Genomic DNA, 21375 nt, shown 5'->3' on the forward strand with positions numbered 1-21375 from the left:
AAATAAAAGGTTTTATTGCACATAACAGTAGGGCGTTTAACGTTGTCATCGGCACCAGGGGCCGTTGCTAATCTTCTCTGTATCCTTCCCAGTTCAGTACATGTGCTACATGTTGCAACACATCGCTGTTCAAAATGCTGTCCATCTTCCAAAAGCAAAGCTTGTCTCCAAATTAATGTTCATGCTTTATCTGGTTTACTTTTTTTGTTAGTACTTTATTAAGGTTTAGGCAATACAGTAGAAGTGATAACATATAAAAACAAAACATGTGCAAACCATTGCATAATGTGCAAACTATAGCCTAATAATATGCATTGAATAAGGGTGTATAATCGAAATTAAGTCACAATCTTGAATATCGAATAAAAAAATGGAATCGTCGATAATGCCACGCCCCCATGTCACGTCCGGTCGGCTTGTCAAGCGGGGAAAAAGACACGTGTTGAAGTGCTGCAAGTCAGTCAACCTCCTCTAACTTAGCTAGAGCCAGTCAAAAGATAGCATGACAACGGCAGATGCTGGAGACCCACCGACAGAACTTCTTTCACTGAAGTGTGTTAAAGTGTGGAAGTAGTTTGGATTTCCAGTGAGTTATGTTGACGTTTGTCGTTGTCGACAAAAAAGCCACAGTTTGCAAGCTCTGCCATGTTTGTGTGCCATATTAACCTAGCAGCTAGGGTTGTAGCTGCTTATAGCTTTATCCATATACCGTCTATGGCTTTATCCCAAAAAAAAAAAACGCACGGTTGAATTTCAGCCTGCATGCACGTTTTGTAGCCTAAACAGCGCAGCCGCAGCGTATATTGGTTATATTAGCGAGAGCAACAAGTTAACGGACTACCGTCCGCCGAGTCGCCCTCTTTGCTCAGCTGCTGTGCTGGCTCGATGGCGTTTTAAGCCCCCAACGAAGCCTTCAAGGCAGTGCTGCGACCTTCGTCTTCAACCATAACCATTGCCTAATCCTAGTTTGTGTTGACGAACCGACCGAAGAGCCGGTTAATTAACCCGACACGTGTCACTGAGCCGAGAGAATCAAGTGCCATACGTCAATGAACCGACTTACTCCCGTTCTTTTAATACATCCATGCATTCGTGCCGTTGTGTGTAGCTGGTATTCTTCTGCTAGACTGCTACCGTGTGTTTAGTAATCTAGCTCATTAGCGCCTCCACTGGAACGGTGGTAGAATCAATCAGAAAATGGCCTAGACCGCGCACCAGGCTACTGAAAGAGACCGAATGTAACCGTGCAACCGGCCGCTCGAGTCCAATGTAATCAAGCGGCGTCTTGGTTCTCGGCAAGTTTGAGTTATTAACCAAGCCTTTATTCTGGTGCATCTTAGATGATTGTGTTCATGGCAATTCACACATTATCGAAGGGGAAGTACATCACATACAAATGCACGTCATGTTATCTTAGTAGTTATGTTAAGTTAAATGTTTGTTACATGGTAGGTAGGCTATCACGAGGAGACCGCGCACCAGGCTACTGAACGAGACCGTAACCGTGCCTAATGCATGAGTCTATGTAATCAAACGGGTGTCTAGGTTCTCGGCAAGTTTGAGTTATCAACCGATCCCAGACGCCTTATGTGTACGCGAACCGGTGAGTGAATCTATTAACTCGGTAGGCCAACCTACGACCATCCGGTTGAACCGACTCGCATAAACCGACTCGTTGTCCCATCACTAATCCTAGTGCCTTCCAGGCAGCGCTGCCTGGAAGACGACGTTGGGGGCACCAAACTCCGTGTGCTGAGCGTCTGCCCTCAGGCCGCTAAACTGTTTTTTTTCCTTTTTACTTTGACAAATTGTCAAGTTTCCAATTGACTGAAGATATGTTATTGTTACATTATGTTGTTAATAAATGTTTTAAAATTTTACAGTGTAATGTGGTAGATTGCGAACAAATGTCAGATATTATATTACATACACGTCTAGTCTAAAAATGGCAAAGCAACCTGTGCTTTAAAAAGGTGTGGCTGTCCATCTGGTCTTCCAGTTTTAGACAAACAATTCACAGGATTGTTTTTGTATCAGCTCTATGTTTCGCAGTGAGTCTATCTTGCGGTTGCCTAGTGTGACTTTGGACCGTAATCTTGCGGTGCCTGTACCCATCTCGCAGTCACCTATTGATGGCTAACAACTGCCGCTGGTAGCCGCCGTCCCGAAGCTCTGCACCGGCGAAATACAACCAGCGACTGCCGCTCGGATTTTATCATATTACGAGACAACTTTATTTGGAAGGTTACCGTTACTTTACCGACTAGTTACCTAACGTTGCGTCAGTTAAACAGCATATTACATTGTAATGCCAGCAAACAAGACGGACCTCAAAAGTAATGTTCATTGCCATGGGAGAAAATTGGTTCAAAGTTCAACTTGGAGTGAAAGGTTGAAAATTTGGAGGGAATGAGAAGGCGATGGAGACGGCGTAGACATCCTGAAGCTGATTGGCCAATACTCGAGACGTCACATCATAGATATTTTATTGCCAAGATCACGACATTAAACCTTTTCTCTCACTCCGGTCAGGGAAATGCTGGCTGCTAGCTATTCTCATTTACGTGACAAGCTGCTCCTCCACGTTTTCCATCAGCATTATTTACTTCAATTCATTCAATTACTGCTGACGTGCGTCTTGCTCCGTTTTTACCTTGTAGTTGTCCTCGATGAAGGGGAACTGTCTTGACTGCAGGAACTGTGTCTTGGGAATATCCAGTCCATCTTCACCGTACAAGAACTGGACCACAGATCCATCGCTGTCCCTCACCGTCAGATCATACTGCACTACCAAACCCTCCAGATGCTTTATGACACATCTGCAGAGGCGAGGATGTGAAGGAGGATAGAGGAAACAGGTCAGTAAAAGGAGAGGACAGTGCATCCAACAGATCAGTATGGCAGGTACAGTAAATAAAATGTTGGGTTCATCTACTATAGTCACTTTTTCTTTCTATTCAATTTTATTTATAGTATCAAATCATAACAAGAGTTATCTCAAGACACTTTACAGATAGAGTAGGTCTAGACCACACACTATAATTTACAAAGACCCAACAATTCCAATAATTCCACCAAGAGCAGGCATTTAGCGGGACAGTGGCGAGGAAAAACTTACTTTTAGGAAGAAACCGAGTGGTGAGGAAAACTTATTTTTAGGGAAAACCCTCGGACAGACCCAGGCTCTTGGTAGGCAGTGTCTGACGGTGCCGGTTGGGGGTGTGATGAACAGTGGCAATAATAGTTTAGTAACAATAAAGATAATGGAACTATGACTAGAAATAGTAGTTGCAGTAGTTCATGGCGCGGCAGGGCACTGCAGGGCGTAGAAGGGCACTGCAGGGTGTGTGTGTATGTATGTGTGTGTGTATGTGTGTATGTATGTATGTATGTATGTATGTATGTATATATACATACATACACACACACACATATATATACACACATATATACATATATATACATACACATATACATATATATGTATGTGTATACATATACATATATGTATGTGTATATATATATATATATACATATATATATATATATATATACACATACATACATACATACACACACACACCCTGCAGTGCCCCTTCTACGCCCTGCCGCGCCATGAACTACTACAACTACTATTGTTGTGTGTATATATATATATATATATATATATATATATAAAAAATAATCAAACATTTTGATGGAAAACAAAACGTGATACTGACCTGCTACACTTGCTGGACTAGTTTTTCTAGTCATAGTTCCATTATCTTTATTGCTTCTATTTTATATATATATATATATATATATATATATATATATATATATATATATATATATATATATATATATATATGTTTTATTCCTCTATTTAGTCAACTTTAGCATGGGTTCATAAACTTATGAGCACCACTGTAAAATTTAAGACATGAGGACCAATCATGTTCTGCTCCTTTGTCATGTCGCTGCGCTGCTGATTGACAGCAGCAATTCAAATAAAGGTGTTTATTTTCATTGTCAGTTACCATGGTAGCCAGCTAATACTAGCCTCGTAGCTACAGCGCGCTCCGCTAAAGATACGCACCAGGTCTGTTTCCACGCGAGCTGCGGGCACGTCATTAGCATTGCAATGCATCCGAGGAGGAGTTTCTTCATTCTGGGCTGGTTTTGCATCACAAAACTTTGCTCCACTGATTCAGGTAAGTTTCACACTACCAAATATAAATCATGTTTTTTTTTTTCCTTCTCCTGTGGTCTCCACATGATATAGCTGTGTCATTCAAACTCAGGAATTTCAATAACCGAGACGGCTCATACAATAGTGTTTGTATTAGCCGTGAATGAAATGTTCCAGTGTTTCGTGGCTTATGTCAGATAAGGAAAACCACACATTTCCCTTTCAAATGTGCGTGTGCAGTTTTCTTTTTTTGCATGGAACTAGGATTACCAGAGGACCTCAAAATCACAACGATGCCTAATATCATCACACAACCTTTGCATTTGGCGAATCATGGTAGGTCATTTGCTGTGTCATTTCTACTTGACAAATTACAGACATGGCAAATTAGTACGGGATTAAAATCACAGATGACCTCCTCAATTATTACAAATAACTAGAGGTACCAAGGTAATACTAGTCCTAGTGTTTGTATGCAGTACATATTTATCCCCAGTGGCCATGTTGGAGCACCGTGGGGCCCATGAACTACATCGTCACTGTGGCAGCCATTTTGGCCAGTGGCATCCACTGAGGAGGAAGCACTGAATTTGACAAGGCTGCATTTTCTTTCTAAATACTTATTTACAATAGATTGGTGCCTTATACTGTACGTTTTCTCTTCATTGGTTTAAATAACACACAATGTAGTCCATTTATAAGGGTGCACTACACATCCAGGGCCTTCAAACCATGGCAGATGTTACATCAATAATGAAAACACTACTCAGACAGCTACTTTTGCCCGAACAAGCTGGTTCTTCAACTCACTTTGCCAATTTTTTGTGTTTCTTGAATCATCTTTTTTTCCCCTGCCTGTTGCCTGGGAACAGGGTCTGCACAGACACACAACAGTTTGTTTTCTATTTGCACGGAACTAGTATTGACAGTGGACCTCAAAATCACAGAGATGCCGATTGGCACATTCGGGACCAATATTATTCCACAACCTCTGTTTGGCAAATCATGGTAGGGAATTCGTTGTATAATTTTTACTTGGCAAATTACAGAAATGGCAGATTTGCCACAAATGACTAAAAGTCGCTATGTAATACAAATCCCAATGTGGATAGGGTGTTTCTGTTTCAAAGAGCTTCTGAGAGAGAGACTTAAATCGCACCAAATGTGAATGTAACATGACCACACTTTAAAGTCTTCAGAAGTCTTCAGCCCTTTCTGAACTAATGAGCAGTAAGGTTTACGTTACCTCTGCAGGTATCCTGATCTAGAGGTTTTCACAGCTGTGTCGACCAGTCCCTCTCTGCCGGCCATACAGTGGAAGAAAAACTCCTGAACACAGCGAGATTACACACAGACAAGGAAAGAAATGTGTCATAAAGTAACAAGAGAAACATCACAGCAGCAGTACTTGTAAAAAAGACTTATAAGAGTTGGAGAGTGCTTTCATGCGTGTCCACGACAGGAGCTACGGTGTAAAAACAACTTTTAAAAACGAGTCCTCTACGCAACACAACCACAGCTCTCCTCGTGTACCTGTGGTTTGATGCCTGTGAGGAACCTTCCAGAAACGAAGCCCCCGGCACCAGGTGCAGGATCATATGGCTGGAAGCACGGCAAGGATTTCCCAGAAGGCATCAGTGGAGGCCTACGGCCCTCCAACTCGATCTGACCTAGTAGACACGAAATCTGAAAGACACACACACACAGTATTTGTAGGTAAAATGCTAAAGTTCATGAGGCTTTATTGAAGTGTGTGTGTGTGTGTGTGTGTGTGTGTGGAGGGGGGGGGGTACCTGCATGGTGTTTACAGTAGATCCCTTGGCTCCTGATTGGACCATCAGTTGGAGGTTGTTGTCTGGGAAAGAGGTGTGGAGTCCGACTGGCATGCACACCTGTGAACACACGACAACATTTCATCATCAAGAACAGTGACGACTGGCAACACGCAATCCTTTTTTTTAAATGCATATTTTTGAGCATTCATTGGATTGAGTACAGTAGAAAGCTGACAGGAAATGGGAAGTCACATGCAGCAAACGTCCCCTGCTAGACTCAAATATCGGACTTCTGAGTACATGGTCAGCGTCTTTAACTCACAGGGAACCAGGACGTGTCAGTGTCAGCAACAATAAATAGATAAATATGGAGTAAAAAAAACAAACAAAAAAAGTATTAAAACCAGAATAAGAAAACCAGTGCATTATCAACACAGTATGGTTCAAGTCCAGCTTAGCCTTTCAGCAGCTCATTTACGGCCCTGTGAAAAAAGCTATTTCTCATGCGGTTTGTCCGCGCCCTCATGACCCTAAGGCCGGCGACCGACTGGATGCGTGGCGGGAGCGTGGCGTTTCTGTTGTGTGTCAGCTGCGTGGATCTTTTCTACCAGAAACGTGTCTGACGCGGCGCTGCTGCTGCTAGCCCTGTCTGTACACATGTATGTTCCCATTGATTTAGTGCACTCAAGCAGTAGTGTACTTCATGTTAAACATTAATATAGACTGACTTTATTACAGCAAAGACGTCGGCAGTATTGACGGCAAAATAGGCTACAGAATATTTCATTCGTATTGACAGGTGCAATATTTGAATTTTTTTTTTTTTAGATCTGCATTCATTTCAAAACCTAGAGACTCTCAAACATCAACACGTCATTTATTAATATGTATTCGTGTCAAAATGACATATAAACATCTTATCCTATTCTATTTTGCCTGGAAACATTTCCAACACGCTTGCGTGAAAAATAGGCGTCGGTTCTATTTCTAGCAGGCACGCGTTTTCGGCGCCGCGCCTGAGACCTGAATATCACGCAGGCAGTTTGCAAGCTCTAACCTGTTAACATGGGAGCCGAAATAAAAACGGACACGCTGCGCAGCTGACATGCTCACGCGACGCATCCAGTCTGTGGCCGGCCTAAGCCTGCCTGAGGGTAGGGTGTCAAAAAGGATATGGCCAGGGTGTGTAGGGTCCGCTCTGATGCTTGCTGCTCTTCTCTGCGGCCTACTGGAGTATACGTCCTCAAGGTAAAGGGCAACTACCTTTTTTTTTTTTCAACCTGGACCCTATTTCCCTATGTTTTTGTGTCTAAGGGCGTCTTCAGAGCTATGCAAGTGACGGACGGCAAGCTTGACCGCCGTCTATTTCTGTGATAGAAACACTGCAAGCTGCTACAGTTTGCTGCATCACAGCTTGCTACACACACCTCACTACAGGAGACATTAGCTCAGACTTGCGGAGTATGTATACAGGGCTCAACGCAAACTTTTTAAAGTGGTTGCCGGCTTGGCAACCAGGCATCAGCTTTTGGTTGCCGAAAGTGACAATACGGTTGCCATGTTTTAAACTGCCTATATTTGGAGCAATTCATTTCTTATGTAACGATACCACACATTTTTATAATGAAACAATAAGATAATGGCTTGCAATATAAATTTCCCATCCCTCTCAAATAGGAGTGCAACGGATCACAAATCCCACAGATCGGATCACTGTTTGAAGTCACGGAGCGGATACGTTTTTGGATCAGCACAAAAAAAGGGGGGAATTTAAATGATTATTAAAAATGTAATAACAAGGGCGCCCGGATAGCTCAGTTGGTAGAGTGGGCGCCCATAGAGGTCAATAAAAAGGACTAAAAATCCCCCAAAAATAATAATCTTTAAAAAAAAATGTAATGGCAATGACTTTTAAGAATAATTACTTCTTTCACCAGTAAATTACTGTTAAAAGAAAAAAAAAAACAGATGAGAAAAGGGTAGTTTACAATAACTTTGAATGCACGAGGTTTACCAGTAAACCCAACATTTTGTCCCATCTGTGTTGTTGTTTTTCCAACAACAGCAGTTGTGCTAGTTTGTGTCTGTTAGCTCGTAGCTAACGTTACCTGCTGTGTAATGTAGTAGTAGATGTTTCTGTTGCCTCTAACGCTGGTTTCGGAGTATCAGAGAGCAGCGCAGACATTGAAGTGGCACTGTAACGAGGCACCGAATTCTGCGTTGCTATTCCGTGCGGTAGATACAGGGCACCATTTTAACATGTGGCGTTAATGTGAACAAAAAAATTGCATTGCCTGTATCTTTTGACGGCAAACGCGTGCATGGAAAGCGGGCGCACAACAGCTGAAATGTTGTGTTGCGCACGAACGTAGTGTTTAACTTTATGGAGACAACCAAATAAAATATTGACTTCTTTTGAAATAAATGTTAACTCTTCAGAGCAACAGCACAATTTGCTGCTTCAGTTCATTTCACTACATGTTTCTGTTTGTGTGTAGTACATATTTATCCCCAGTGGCCATGTTGGAGCACCGTGGGGCCCATGAACTACATCGTCACTGTTGCAGCCATTTTGGCCAGTGGCATCCACTGAGGAGGAAGCACTGAATTTGACAAGGCTGCATTGTTTTCGTGAAATAAAGTTTTGATTTGTTTTTATATATACAAAAATACATAAATATTGAACAGGTGGTTGCCAAAGGGGGCAACCAGAGACCACGAAACGGTTGCCAATTGACTCAATCTGGTTGCCAAGGGCAACCGCTCCAGAGTTTGATTGAAAGCACCTCTTCAAGCAGGTCTCGGTACGCTTGTTTGGGCCGCACATGAGTGCGATCGCTGCGTTCTCACCCGTCCAAACAAACCGCACCAGCGGGGCAAACAAACTCTAGTTTGATTCATCCGAAATAACGAGGGAGGTGTGAAAGAGCCCTAAGTGACTGATGGGAACAACAATCTCTGACATTGGTCCAGTATTAAGCAAGATCGCTGCAGTCGGCAGCGGCGAAACAAGCTACAATGTGAGTTAATAGGGAAATTATGGCTTGTATTTCCGTTCACAAAAGTGCTTGTTTTGTCACTGACAGGCTCAGATTAATATTCTATGTGTCTGACAACATTATGGAAAGGATTTCTAAGGAGGTCGAGCTTTCTATTAAAGAGTAAGATCCTTTTTTTTTTTTTTTACATCCGCAAAATTGCATTCGCTAAACCCTCCATACTCCATGTAAATAAACAGTAATTTTAGCATCGTGAAATACACTTCACTCAAAGTCGACAGAAACAAAATAAAACTATGAAAAGCCGTTTTGGGTCATCTTTCCACTTTTCCAACCATTACAACTCTAGTTTTGGTTGAAATAAACACATAGTTTACCGATTTACAGGTGAAAATATGTTGGCTCTATACACGCTAAAAGTATTGCTTTTTTTAAATGGAGTCTGGTGGGTTTAGCGCTAGAGACTTCAGAGCCGTTTCTGGTTAAACAGAAAGGTCTCAAAGAGGTTTTAAAGGTCTATCTGTAAAGGGATCCTTTCCGTAATGTTGTCAGACACTTAGAATATTAATCTGAGTCTGTCAGTGGCAAAACGAGCACTTTCATGATGGTCAAGCTGGACAATTCATGATTAACAGTTACCCTTTAAAGTATGTGGAAGCAACTGACTGCAAGTATTTATTACCAAAATGTTCCTAACGTATGCAAAAGGAGGAACTAAGCTCACGATACTAGGAACTAAAATGACATTGGCATTTTATAAACGCACTGAAAACTAATTTACATCTGAGCAAACAACAGCTACTCCTCTCTTTCTCTCTCTGTAGCCCTATTGTTCATGAACCTTTGCAAAGTACTACCCCTGGGATACTATCCCCAAGGAACTTCATTTAACAGATGACGTCCCTGACTTCCTTAAAACGTTGTTGGCTTCCGTAAAGATCCTCCAGTGAAAACAGTGCTGGTATTACGTGTTTGAAAGGGAGTAAGAGGTAGTTCATCCGTCATTGTTCACTGTACTCAATGTCAGTAGTAGTAGCAGTGGTGGTGCTACTAGTAGTAGTAGTGGCAGGTTACCTTGTTAATGTCATTGTTCACTTGGTTGGCCACTTCTTTGAACTTGTGGTCGGCCGTGCTGAAGTCTCTCTGGTCTGGGTTGAGGTGAGCATCCTGCCAGCGGCTCTGGGCCTCAGCTTGATCCACATTGGCGGGCAGGTTGAAGGCTGCTTGGAGAGCCTTAGAGACGGAAGACGGAAAACATATTTTTGTTCACCACAAGATAAGAAAACTAGCAAAAACCTACAGAGAATGATCAGTTTCAGCTCATTGTTTAGCTGGCCGGCCAACAACTTTGTTTTGGTTTGCTCTCACCACTCTGATAACGTTGTTTTCGGCCGCAGCAGGCCGCTGTTTTCAATGAAAAAGCTCTAAAAAAACCCACTGTCCACGACAGCACCTAACAGCAGAGAGACAGTTAAGAGACTAGCTTGAGGAGCATCTGGCTACAGCTTTGCTACCAGGCTGGCTTGGCCTCTTGTTTGACATTAGATGATAGAAACTGATGATGTAGGCTAAACACAAACGACATTTCATGCAACAACAGTGAAGTTTTCATGTAGTTACTGTAATTGGGCCCGTGTACTTTTTTGTTCATTTGATTTCCGATTTTGAAACGATATCCAAATTAGAAAAATGGGCCATTTTAAACCTCGTTAATATTGATGACAATGTGTTCAAATGGAAAACGAGCCATATTTCAGGAAATAAACTTGTCCATGATTCTATTGAGAGACTTCCAGCTGACAGCGGGGTCTGTGAGCATCACGGGCCGGCCCGGCGAGCAAGCGATCGGTCAGAGTGGAGCTTCTTGAGTCCGACAACATCGAAGAGAAAATGTGCAATTAATTGGCCATCAATTTTTGTAGAACTGCCCATATTCAAACTCTACACAGTGAAATTTTCACAAAAAAAGTCTCAGAAGTGAATTTAGTGGTGAAATAGCAGACGGAAACGGTCATTGATTCTAGAATCTAGATTGGGAGTTTGTCGTAGTAGCAGCAGCTGGAAACTTCTTACAATTTTTGTCTGCTATTTCACCACTAAATTCACTTCTGAGACTTTTTAATGCGGGAAATTAAGTGGGTAGAGTTTGAATATGGGCAGTTTTACAAAAATGTATGGCCAATTGCACATTTTCGCCGATGCCGGCCAGCATTGCTCACAGACCCCGCTGTCAGCTGGAAGTCTCTCAATAGAATCATGGACAAGTGTATGTCCTGAAATATGGCTTGTTTTCCGTTTGAACACATTGTCAACAATATTAACGAGGTTTAAAATGACCCATTTTTCAAATTTGGATATCGTTTCAAAATCGGAAATCAAATGAACGAAAAAGTACACGGGCCCAATTACAGTAACTACATGAAAACTTCACGGTTGTTGCATGAAATGTCGTTTGTGTTTAGCCTACATCATCAGTTTCTATCATCTAATGTCAAACAAGAGGCCAAGCCAGCCTGGTAGCAAAGCTGTAGCCAGATGCTCAACTGTGTTTCCCAGCAGTCAGCTCCCCCTGCTGTCCATAAGCAGGGGGAGCTGCACCCCTTTTGTGTCAGTTCATGGGATACGCCTCCATTTTTGACATCTGTCAGTGGAAAAGCCAAATGTTAAATTGAAGTGATGTAAAATTGAAAAGACAAATTATTTTACATTTCAACTTTGCTTTTTCAGTTTCCTTTTTCTTTTTTAAATTCAATTATGGCATGATTTGTCCTAGTAGCGCAGTAAAATAATAATATTTTTTATTTGATCTTGCTTCGTTTTCTCTTTGGACTTTCAATTTGAATTATGAATAAATATATCAATAGAACAGGCAACACAGATTTTGATAATAAACAACGTTAAACACTGGACCTTTAAGGTTGTACTTAAAGCCATAATGTGTAGAATTAAAATAATGCAAAGTCTTGCACCGTCTATGGATGGTGCCACCCCCTAGGAACACTGAGATGAAGAACCAGAAGCAACAAATGGACTGCATTAGTTGTCAGTGAACATGCAGTTTAAGTTCAGATTTTAAAGAAATCTGTGATGAAATCACTGCACAGGGCTGTAGCTAAAAGTTCTTCAGAGCAACAGCACTCTTTGCTGCTTCAGTTCATTTCACTACATGTTTCTGTTTGTGCGCAGTACATATTTATCCCCAGTGGCCATGTTGGAGCACCGTGGGGCCCATGAACTACATCGTCACTGTGGCAGCCATTTTGGCCAGTGGCATCCACTGAGGAGGAAGCACTGAATTTGACAAGGCTGCATTTTTTTCCTTAATACTTATTAACAGTGAATTAGTGCCTTATACTGCATGTTTTCTCTTCATTCACTGGTTTGAATAACACACAATTTAGTCCATTTATAAGGGTGCGCTACACATCCAGGGCCTTCAAACCATGGTGGATGAACACACAATAATGAAAACACTACTCAGACAGCTACTTTTGCCAGAACAAGCTGGTGCTTTAACTCACTTTGGTGCCAATCTTCAGCGATTCTTGAATAATTTCTTTTCTTTGCCTGTTGGCTCCTGATTTCACCAGGATGTCTTCCACACCTAGACACAAACACAAAAAGGTTTAAAAGAATACTGCTGTTCTGCTAACTGACAGACATAAACCAATAACGCGGTCTGTGATACATCTGTGTCAGGAGGGCATGCTTATCTGGGTTCTTCTTACCTAGCGTAAAGCCCCTGTATAGCTGCAGGTAAGCAGTGAAGAGTCGAGCCAGACAGCTGAGCAGTTTGCCACTGGTCCCCCCTCCGTACAGCTCATAGCAGCAGTGGACCAGACCGTAGGCTGAGGAGCCGTAGTGGGCTTTGTCCAGAACCCCCACCAACAGCTCGCCCTGGCGAATCACCACCTGGGAAACAAAGACAAAAGGGAAGTAGAGGGGTTAATGAAGGTTAAAGATTGACTCCTTTTGGACTTTCTCCAAAATTTGAATTGCTGCACACAAGCGGCGCCTAATTTTTTCTCCATGTGTTTTTAGCATCGCATCATTCATCGCATCGTCATTTTTTATTTTTCAAGGGAAGGTTTCAGTACGCCAAAAAAAAAAGCAAAAGAATGCAGGTACTGTATCAACCTGTATCATTGTTGGCACATGTTGATTTGGATTGGAAAGTAAAATATTCTGTGTGTGTGTGTACCTGTGAGTCACACATGCTGTCAGGTCTGTATCCTGGAGCAGCTCGCGGTGGGACTTGGATCCATGCTTTGCTGGGGATTTTCGATTTGCCGACCAGGTTGAGAGGCACAGCCTTCTGTGGGATTACATTAAGCAGGAGCGTAGACACCACCTGCAACAAAAACAGTGAACGTGTGACTTCAACGTTTGGTCTAAACTGACTCATCATTGCTTTCATTGTTCCTTTAGGCTGCCACTGTCATAGAGCACCATCAAAAGCCAAAGAGTACCCACTGAAACATGGACTAAATGTTACAAGTTCAATTACCTGCTTCCCTGTCCATAGTTGCTGGGGTTTGAGTATGGCCGGTGGCAGCAGTTTAACTCTGCCTGGTTTGTCCGTCAGTCCTCTGTACACCAGCTCAATGTACTGGACTCTGGTAAAGAAACAGCCTCGTATGGTCATCCTCGTACCCGATACCATGTGGTCCTGGATCAGACCTGCTAAAGGTTTGCCATCCTAAAGATAGCAAGAAAAAACAGAGTGCTGATCTGTGCATGTTCATAAGAATGTGTGGGCCCCTGAGAGAGGCTTACCGTTCCAACATTATTTGCGCCAGCTGCAGAGCATTAGCACTCTTCGCTGCTTCAGTTCATTTCACTACATGTTTCTGTTTGTGTGCAGTACATATTTATCCCCAGTGGCCATGTTGGAGCACCGTGGGGCCCATGAACTACATCGTCACTGTGGCAGCCATTTTGGCCAGTGGCATCCACTGAGGAGGAAGCACTGAATTTGACAAGGCTGCATTTTAGCTACTAAGTTACTGAAAAGTGAACTTATGTGCCACAAAGCAGTATTACTTAAGCCCCTGTCACACATGCACTGCAACCTGAAATTATCTAGACAATAACCAGCAGAGAAATCTACGTGAGACATAAAATGTTCAAATCAGTTGTCCCGGACAATCAAACGGTCTGTACCAGCTCCCTAGTACAAAGTCTGTGTAATCTCTGATTTAGCCCAAAGTGTGAGAGTTCACAGCGAGCGGGTGGGCGTGTTGACGACGATTCTATAACGCAGCTGGACGGAAAACGAAACTAAACATCCGAGGGTTAAGAAGAAGGGCGATTTACGCAAAGACGGCAACAAAGATGTCTAACTGGAGAGACAATGTGATTTGGGAACTCGCTGTCGGTAATGGGCGATGCCCAAATCCTCAGACAAATTCAAGAGACGGCAACAGACTCCGTTGTTTACAACCCAATTACGAACCGGCTCTGTGCCGCGGTGCAATCCAGGTCATGTCCTGCCTCCTGCACGCTCTACCAGGCGCCACCCCTCGCCTAAACCAAACCGAGTATTTCCTGTAAGCGAGAAGGCACCCGACACGGAAAATCTCCCGTAGTGGGCTAGACGTGAGAAAGGGAAACTTCGGACAATGTCAGGACCCGATTCGTCGGACATTGTCTGGAGTTCATATGTTAAAATGGCTTAGGTTAGTTGGCTAGCTGCACTCAGAAGTGCCCACATTCTGATTTTAGGAAGTTTCCGCATTTCATTCAGCACAGTTATCCAGATAACTGTGTAATCCCGCTTTCTGAAACAGGCCTCAGTCCTAATGGAATGAGACAGATAGACTATAGGCATTGGTTAGCTAATCTTATATCTTAACACCCAATAACAAGTCTGATGAAATGATGAGGTAAAGCACAGATAGAAACTGTGTAACTGTTTAGAAACACAATCGGGTGTTTGCCGCTGAGGTGTTAGGGCTGTGGGAAGCTGTGGTATACTTTATCAAAACCTTGTATCTACAGTGTTTGTGTGCGCATACCCACCTTGGGGACGAGGTACTGCTGGTCAGTGCTGACTAACGTGTAGGCCTCTGCTCTGGCCAGCTCGCTTTGAGGGAAGTGTGCGTTCATTTCGTCTCCATCAAAGTCGGCATTGTACGCCTTGCAGTTGGCATAGTGGAGCCTTAGTACCTGTAGCGTCAAACAACAATCAAGTACAATTGGTTATATATCATTCATTTCAAACACACAATAAATCCCAATTAAACAAATGAGCCTGGACCGATTAGATCGTACCTTCTCTCCTGGTAAGATGCGTGCACAGTGGGCTTGTATGGAGGGTCTGTGCAAAGTTGGCTGTCTGTTCAGTAACATAACATCTCCGTTCTTTATGTGACGATTCACCTGGACAGACAAAAAGGCAGAAGAGTGAAGGGCAACGCCACTGGCTGGCTGACTGACTGACTGACTGAATGAGGTACATATAAGGCAGTATGTCTCTGAAATACAACAATTACAATCAGGGTGTCTGACTTACGATCTTCATCGGCATCTTATGTGGACCAGGACAGGGCGTCAGCAGTTGCTTGGCAACAGCCTCTCTCTGTGCAAGGCTGGTAGGGGACAGGATGGTTCTCCTGCCGTCCTCGTTTATCACCATGGACGCACCGGGGTGGACGTTGGGCCCGTTGAGAACGGCCTGACGAAGCTCCTTCACATTCCATGGAGTGACAGGCTGGGGGTAGGTCAGCTTGGTGGCAAACACCTGCACGAGCATGGAAGAGACAGAGAGTTTGTTTCATTCTGGATCAAACTTGGAGCTCAGGTGATCAATGTTGACATCATTTATATTTCCCCTTCCTCAAGGATGAGTGGTACTCTCTCTTTAAAAAGGAACCATTAATCAGAAACACAGTCAGATGTACCATAGGTATTCCGATCTCGTTGGTCCCTATGTACATGTCTGGACAGATGACCGATCTTGCAGCGTAGTCCACTCGCTTTCCCATCATATGTTTCCGGAACAATCCGTCCTTCTTCTCCAAGATCTGGCAGGGGGAAGGAGACAATTAGGCGACTGCAACGTCTTTATCAGCCAACAAAAAAGAAAAAGGAAGGCTTATTACATTGCTAATGCTGAACATGTAACAGACTGTTACACTACATTATGAGTGGGCATGGGCCGGTATGAGATTCTGACGGTATGATAACCTTCGGCAAAAATATCACGGTTTCACGGTATTGCAATGACAGCTGCAAATGTGTTACTTTTGAAATGTCGGAGTAAAAAACAACAACTTTTTTTTCCATTGAACACAATGTATTTTATTTTGAAACACACTGCACACTGGCAGGGAGACGGATTTCTAAACTGCATTTTCTGTCCTTGAAGACTCATAAAAAACAGCTGATACCTTCGGAACGCTATGGCAGAACAATTTAGTGGTTTTGAAACCGTGACTTTTTCAAACCTCAGTATACCTTAAAACCAGAACCGGTCCATGCCTAGTTATGAGTTGCTATATTCTATGTTGTAGTCCTATTATACTAGATTACTGCGGTGATTTGTTGATGCAATGGGTAAGAGGCAGCTGGAAAAACATAGTAATCAGTAATCAATAACGTGGACAAAATAGGCCATGTTGCACTGAACGGTGGCGTTTTCTCAACAGTATCTGTGTCTATGATACCTGTCTGATTCCAGGGTATTTCTCCGTCATCATTTTGTCCATGTCACTGTCAAAGACAATGTTAACGTGGGTCTGTAGTCGGATCCAGATGTTGTAGAGTTTATCCGTTAGCGTCTGTCCGGGGATCCCCGACAGAAACGTCTGGTCCGTCTGGTCAGGAGCCTGAGAGGAAAAGGAAAAGGGCGGGATGACATGCTGTGTCACAATTTGGCTGACTGTTACGGATGTTAATAATGAAGTGTTTAACTGTTAACAGACAATAAGAATTTTGATTAGATTAGATTCAACGTTACTGTCACTGTGCAGAGGACAAGTACAAAGACAACGAAATGCAGTTTGCGTCCGACGAGAAGATAAGAATTTTGACTGATTATTACTATAATGTGCTATAAGTAACCACAAAAACACCCCTAAATTAGCATCCCTACTGGCTGTAGCAACATACCAACTGTTATGTTTATAATGACTCATATTTCTGTACATCTGTATCAGCAGGCAGACGGCCGCCCCACCAAGAGCCAGGGTCTATCCGAATGCTCGCTCATGGGAAATTGTCGGGTCTTTGTAAATCATAGTGTGTGGTCAAGACCGACTCTATCTGTAAAGTGTCCTGAGATAACTCCGGTTGTGATTTGACACTACAAATAAAATTGAACCACAAAAATGAAGATGTTTTAACTGAATCTCTGCAGCTATGCCTTATTACACACAAACATGAATTTGAACAACAACAACTGTGAGCAGACAGCAACACGGTAACACTTCCTTACCTCTTCCTCCTGAATAGTTTTCTCCCCTGCTATGAGAGCCAGAAGTTTCCTGATGAGTCCGCAGTCCTTCATGACAGCCTGCATGTTGACTGTCTGACCGTTTGTAAACATCTGGTCACCCAGTCGATTAATTGGACGATACCTGACGGGGACAGGAGGAGGGGCGCGATAAAGCAATATAGTCCCACAGCACAAACTATGACATCATAATAATATATTTAGGCTGAGACTGTGTTTTGATTGTGCGTCCCTCCCAGCTTGTTACAGCTTGCTTCTATGCCACCAAAAAAGGATTAGAGTTGTATCGTTGTTAAGGAGATCTCTGCTACGTTGTCTACGATGTTTGGATAATTGTATACTACCAGTGGTCCAATGTTCAATGTACAGTATCCGAGTGCGTTTGTTCACACTGTACCTGCAAGGTGGGACCACCAGTAGGTCCAGGAAGAAAAGGTCTGGATAAAAACATGCCTCTCCCTCCTTTGACAGCGTCCCTTGCTCCAGCCCGGAGAACAGACACTTCAAGAAGAAACCTGGAAGAAAGAGATAAGATGAGAATCATATTTTAAAATCGATTCCTTGCAACAGACAAAAGGGAATGAGGATTTGGCTTATTTCTTTTTTGTTTTTTTTTGTTTTGCAACTCTGCCATTTTGTATCCTCAAAAAAGTTTGAGAAAAGGACATGGTGATTAACATTATTCACACAGCACTTCTGATAATTGTGAATGAATCAATGAAAACAATGCGAGTAAAAAATAAGTTATCAAAGGAGGATCAAAAACACAAAGCAATCGGAGACAGGGGTGTCTCAATTCTCCAACTCCACGATTCGACTTACAATTTGATGGTCACGATTTGATTCAATTTTTGATTTAAACATTTTATTCGAACAGGGACGGCAATGCCGCAACAAGAGCCACTAGATGAAACAAAATACTTTGCAACAACAGTTCCAGTTTCTCAGAGTTTACGAGACGCAATTGAATGCACCATTAGTTTAACGAGCTGCACGTGACGGCACCATGGAGTGCCGTCGGCGCCCACATGCTTTACCTTCGTTGTTTTTTTTCCAAACTCCCTCACGGGGAAGGCAAACTGTTGCCACACTATGACTTCAGGGAAACCAGTGACTTCCGAGATTTTCCAGTTGTGTTTATCAACTGGTAAGCTCTGCTGTGTCCGTTGTTTTTTTCTTTGAACATGAGCTAGTAGGCGGGGGTGGAGAGAAAACAAATACTGGGGGAATCACGAATCCTGCTTTTGATTTCGAGAGTCAAAAGCTCATTTCGATCGATTTTCGATTATGACACCCCTAGTAAACATGTCAGCCATTACAAATGATATGGTACAAAATCTTAATTATTACATCTTTAGAGCTTTATAACCTATAATTCCATTTTCATAGATGTTAAAAATGTTTCTTCCTATGCTTCTTTTCAAATGAGACAGTATTCTCAGTAAGTTTATTTTTTGATTAGGACAATGCACATTAATCAACATTTCTGTAAAGTGTTAGCCAGTCGGCTAATTTTCAACTGTAGTCCAAGTGCTAACCACTGAGCCACCGTGCTGCCCAGTCATATGGACCACTTCGAATATCCACTTTTAGATAGAGATGGCCCGATACCGATTCCGATACCTAAACTTGCGTATCGGCCGATACCGAGTACCGATCCGATACTAGTGTGTCATATATTTTATTATGTTTTAACAACTGTATACTATTATCCCTGTATGGATGTGATATTATTTCTATCTTTGTTATCGGTCTGGCTCAGGTTAAACTCTTTGTGAAACATGAATGCCACAGAATTTTCTGTTATTATGCAGTTTGACAGTCAGTTATAACGGAAAAAGAACACATAAATAAACTACTTTAACGTAGATTTTCTTTAGGGCTTTATTACGTGGTATCGGATCGGTGCATAAACTCCAGTACTTCCCGATACTGATACCAGCGTTTTAGGCAGTATTGGAGCCGATACCGATACTGGTATTGGTATATCTCTTTTAGAGGTTTAAATATTAGGGGTGGGAATCACCAGAGGCCCTACGATACGGTATTATCACATTACTTATGTCATAATACAAAATTATTGCAATTTTAAACATATTGCCATGTTGTGCAATATATTCCAATTTATTTATTTAGAATTTTATTTATTCGTTCTTAGATTCCCATATTTCATTCCATTTTATCTAATTATTTTCTTTTTTAATTCTGAATGACATATATATATATATATATATATATATATATATATATATATATATATATATATATATATATATATATATATATATATATCTACACACACACACACACACACACACACACACACACACACAGGTCCATAAATATTGGGACATCGACACAATTCTAATCTTTTTGGCTCTATACACCACCACAATGGAGTTGAAATGAAACGAACAAGATGTGCTTTAACTGCAGACTTTCAGCTTTAATTTGAGGGTATTTACATCCAAATCAGGTGAACGGTGTAGGAATTACAACAGTTTGTATATGTGCCTCCCACTTTTTAAGGGACCAAAAGTAATGGGACAATTGGCTGCTCAGCTGTTCCATGGCCAGGTGTGTGTTATTCCCTCATTATCCCATTTACAAGGAGCAGATAAAAAGGTCCAGAGTTCATTTCAAGTGTGCTATTTACATTTGGAATCTGTTGCTGTCAACTCTCAATATGAGATCCAAAGAGCTGTCACTATCAGTGAAGCAAGCCATCATTAGGCTGAAAAATCTAAACAAACCCATCAGAGAGATAGCAAAAAAACATTAGGTGTGGCCAAATCAACTGTTTGGAACATTCTTAAAAAGAAAGAACGCACCGGTGAGCTCAGCAACACCAAAAGACCGGAAGACCACAGAAAACAACTGTGGTGGATGACCCGAAGAATACTTTCCCTGGTGAAGAAAAACACCCTTCACAACAGTTGGCCAGATCAAGAACACTCTCAAGGAGGTAGGTGTATGTGTGTCAAAGTCAACAATCAAGAGAAGACTTCACCAGAGTGAATACAGAGGGTTCACTACAAGATGTAAACCATTGGTGAGCCTCAAAAACAGGAAGGCCAGATTAGAGTTTGCCAAACAACATCTAAAAAAGCTTTCACATTTCTGGAACAACATCCTATGGACAGATGAGACAAAGATCAACTTGTACTAGAGTGATGGGAAGAGAAGAGTATGGAGAAGGAAAGGAACTGCTCATGATCCAAAGCATACCACCTCATCAGTGAAGTATGGTGGTGGTAGTGTCATGGCGTGGGCATGTATGGCTGCCAATGGAACTGGTTCTCTTGTATTTATTGATGATGTGACTGCTGACAAAAGCAGTAAGATGAATTCTGAAGTGTTTCGGGCAATATTATCTGCTCATATTCAGCCAAATACTTCAGAACACATTGGACGGCACTTCACAGTGCAGATGGACAATGACCCGAAGCATACTGCGAAAGCAACCAAAGAGTTTTTTAAGGGAAAGAAGTGGAATGTTATGCAATGGCCAAGTCAATCACCTGACCTGAATCCGATTGAGCATGCATTTCACTTGCTGAAGACAAAACTGAAGGGAAAATGCCCCAAGAACAAGCAGGAACTGAAAACAGTTGCAGTAGAGGCCTGGCAGAGCATCACCAGGGATGAAACCCAGCGTCTGGTGATGTCTATGCGTTCCAGACTTCAGGCTGTAATTGATTGCAAAGGATTTGCAACCAAGTATTAAAAAGTGAAAGTTTGATTTATGATTGTTAATCTGTCCCATTACTTTTGGTCCCTTAAAAAGTGGGAGGCACATATACAAACTGTTGTAATTCCTACACCGTTCACCTGATTTGGATGTAAATACCCTCAAATTAAAGCTGAAAGTCTGCAGTTAAAGCACATCTTGTTCGTTTCATTTCAACTCCATTGTGGTGGTGTATAGAGCCAAAAAGATTAGAATTGTGTCGATGTCCCAATATATATGGA

The 21375-nt window shown here is 42.2% G+C and overlaps 1 protein-coding gene and 4 non-coding genes across 6 annotated transcripts in view; all 5 read right to left on the reverse strand.

Moving 5' to 3' along the window:
* polr1a (RNA polymerase I subunit A) overlaps nucleotides 1-21375 on the reverse strand; it is a 49464-nt gene that overhangs the window by 22560 nt on the left and 5529 nt on the right. For both annotated transcript variants that reach the window (XM_078261084.1, XM_078261085.1), the window contains exons 9-24: nucleotides 17801-17918; nucleotides 17386-17527; nucleotides 16616-16777; nucleotides 15851-15973; nucleotides 15463-15690; nucleotides 15222-15329; nucleotides 14970-15116; nucleotides 13456-13647; nucleotides 13150-13299; nucleotides 12677-12860; nucleotides 12470-12552; nucleotides 10023-10181; nucleotides 5968-6066; nucleotides 5708-5860; nucleotides 5421-5503; nucleotides 2654-2819 (exon numbers count right to left, since the gene is read on the reverse strand). In XM_078261084.1, coding sequence (XP_078117210.1) covers nucleotides 2654-2819; nucleotides 5421-5503; nucleotides 5708-5860; nucleotides 5968-6066; nucleotides 10023-10181; nucleotides 12470-12552; nucleotides 12677-12860; nucleotides 13150-13299; nucleotides 13456-13647; nucleotides 14970-15116; nucleotides 15222-15329; nucleotides 15463-15690; nucleotides 15851-15973; nucleotides 16616-16777; nucleotides 17386-17527; nucleotides 17801-17918 — 2297 coding nt within the window. The remainder of the gene's footprint in view (nucleotides 1-2653; nucleotides 2820-5420; nucleotides 5504-5707; nucleotides 5861-5967; nucleotides 6067-10022; nucleotides 10182-12469; nucleotides 12553-12676; nucleotides 12861-13149; nucleotides 13300-13455; nucleotides 13648-14969; nucleotides 15117-15221; nucleotides 15330-15462; nucleotides 15691-15850; nucleotides 15974-16615; nucleotides 16778-17385; nucleotides 17528-17800; nucleotides 17919-21375) is intronic.
* Nucleotides 4642-4778, reverse strand: LOC144525034 (small nucleolar RNA SNORA5). The gene has a single exon (XR_013502657.1). It is a non-coding gene; the product is annotated as a small nucleolar RNA SNORA5 (small nucleolar RNA).
* LOC144525036 (small nucleolar RNA SNORA5) lies at nucleotides 8436-8572 on the reverse strand. Its single transcript, XR_013502659.1, has one exon. It is a non-coding gene; the product is annotated as a small nucleolar RNA SNORA5 (small nucleolar RNA).
* LOC144525031 (small nucleolar RNA SNORA5) lies at nucleotides 12123-12259 on the reverse strand. Its single transcript, XR_013502654.1, has one exon. It is a non-coding gene; the product is annotated as a small nucleolar RNA SNORA5 (small nucleolar RNA).
* On the reverse strand, nucleotides 13801-13937 carry LOC144525035 (small nucleolar RNA SNORA5). Its single transcript, XR_013502658.1, has one exon. It is a non-coding gene; the product is annotated as a small nucleolar RNA SNORA5 (small nucleolar RNA).

Source organism: Sander vitreus, chromosome 10 (assembly GCF_031162955.1).
Source record: "Sander vitreus isolate 19-12246 chromosome 10, sanVit1, whole genome shotgun sequence".
Classification (NCBI taxonomy): domain Eukaryota; kingdom Metazoa; phylum Chordata; class Actinopteri; order Perciformes; family Percidae; genus Sander; species Sander vitreus.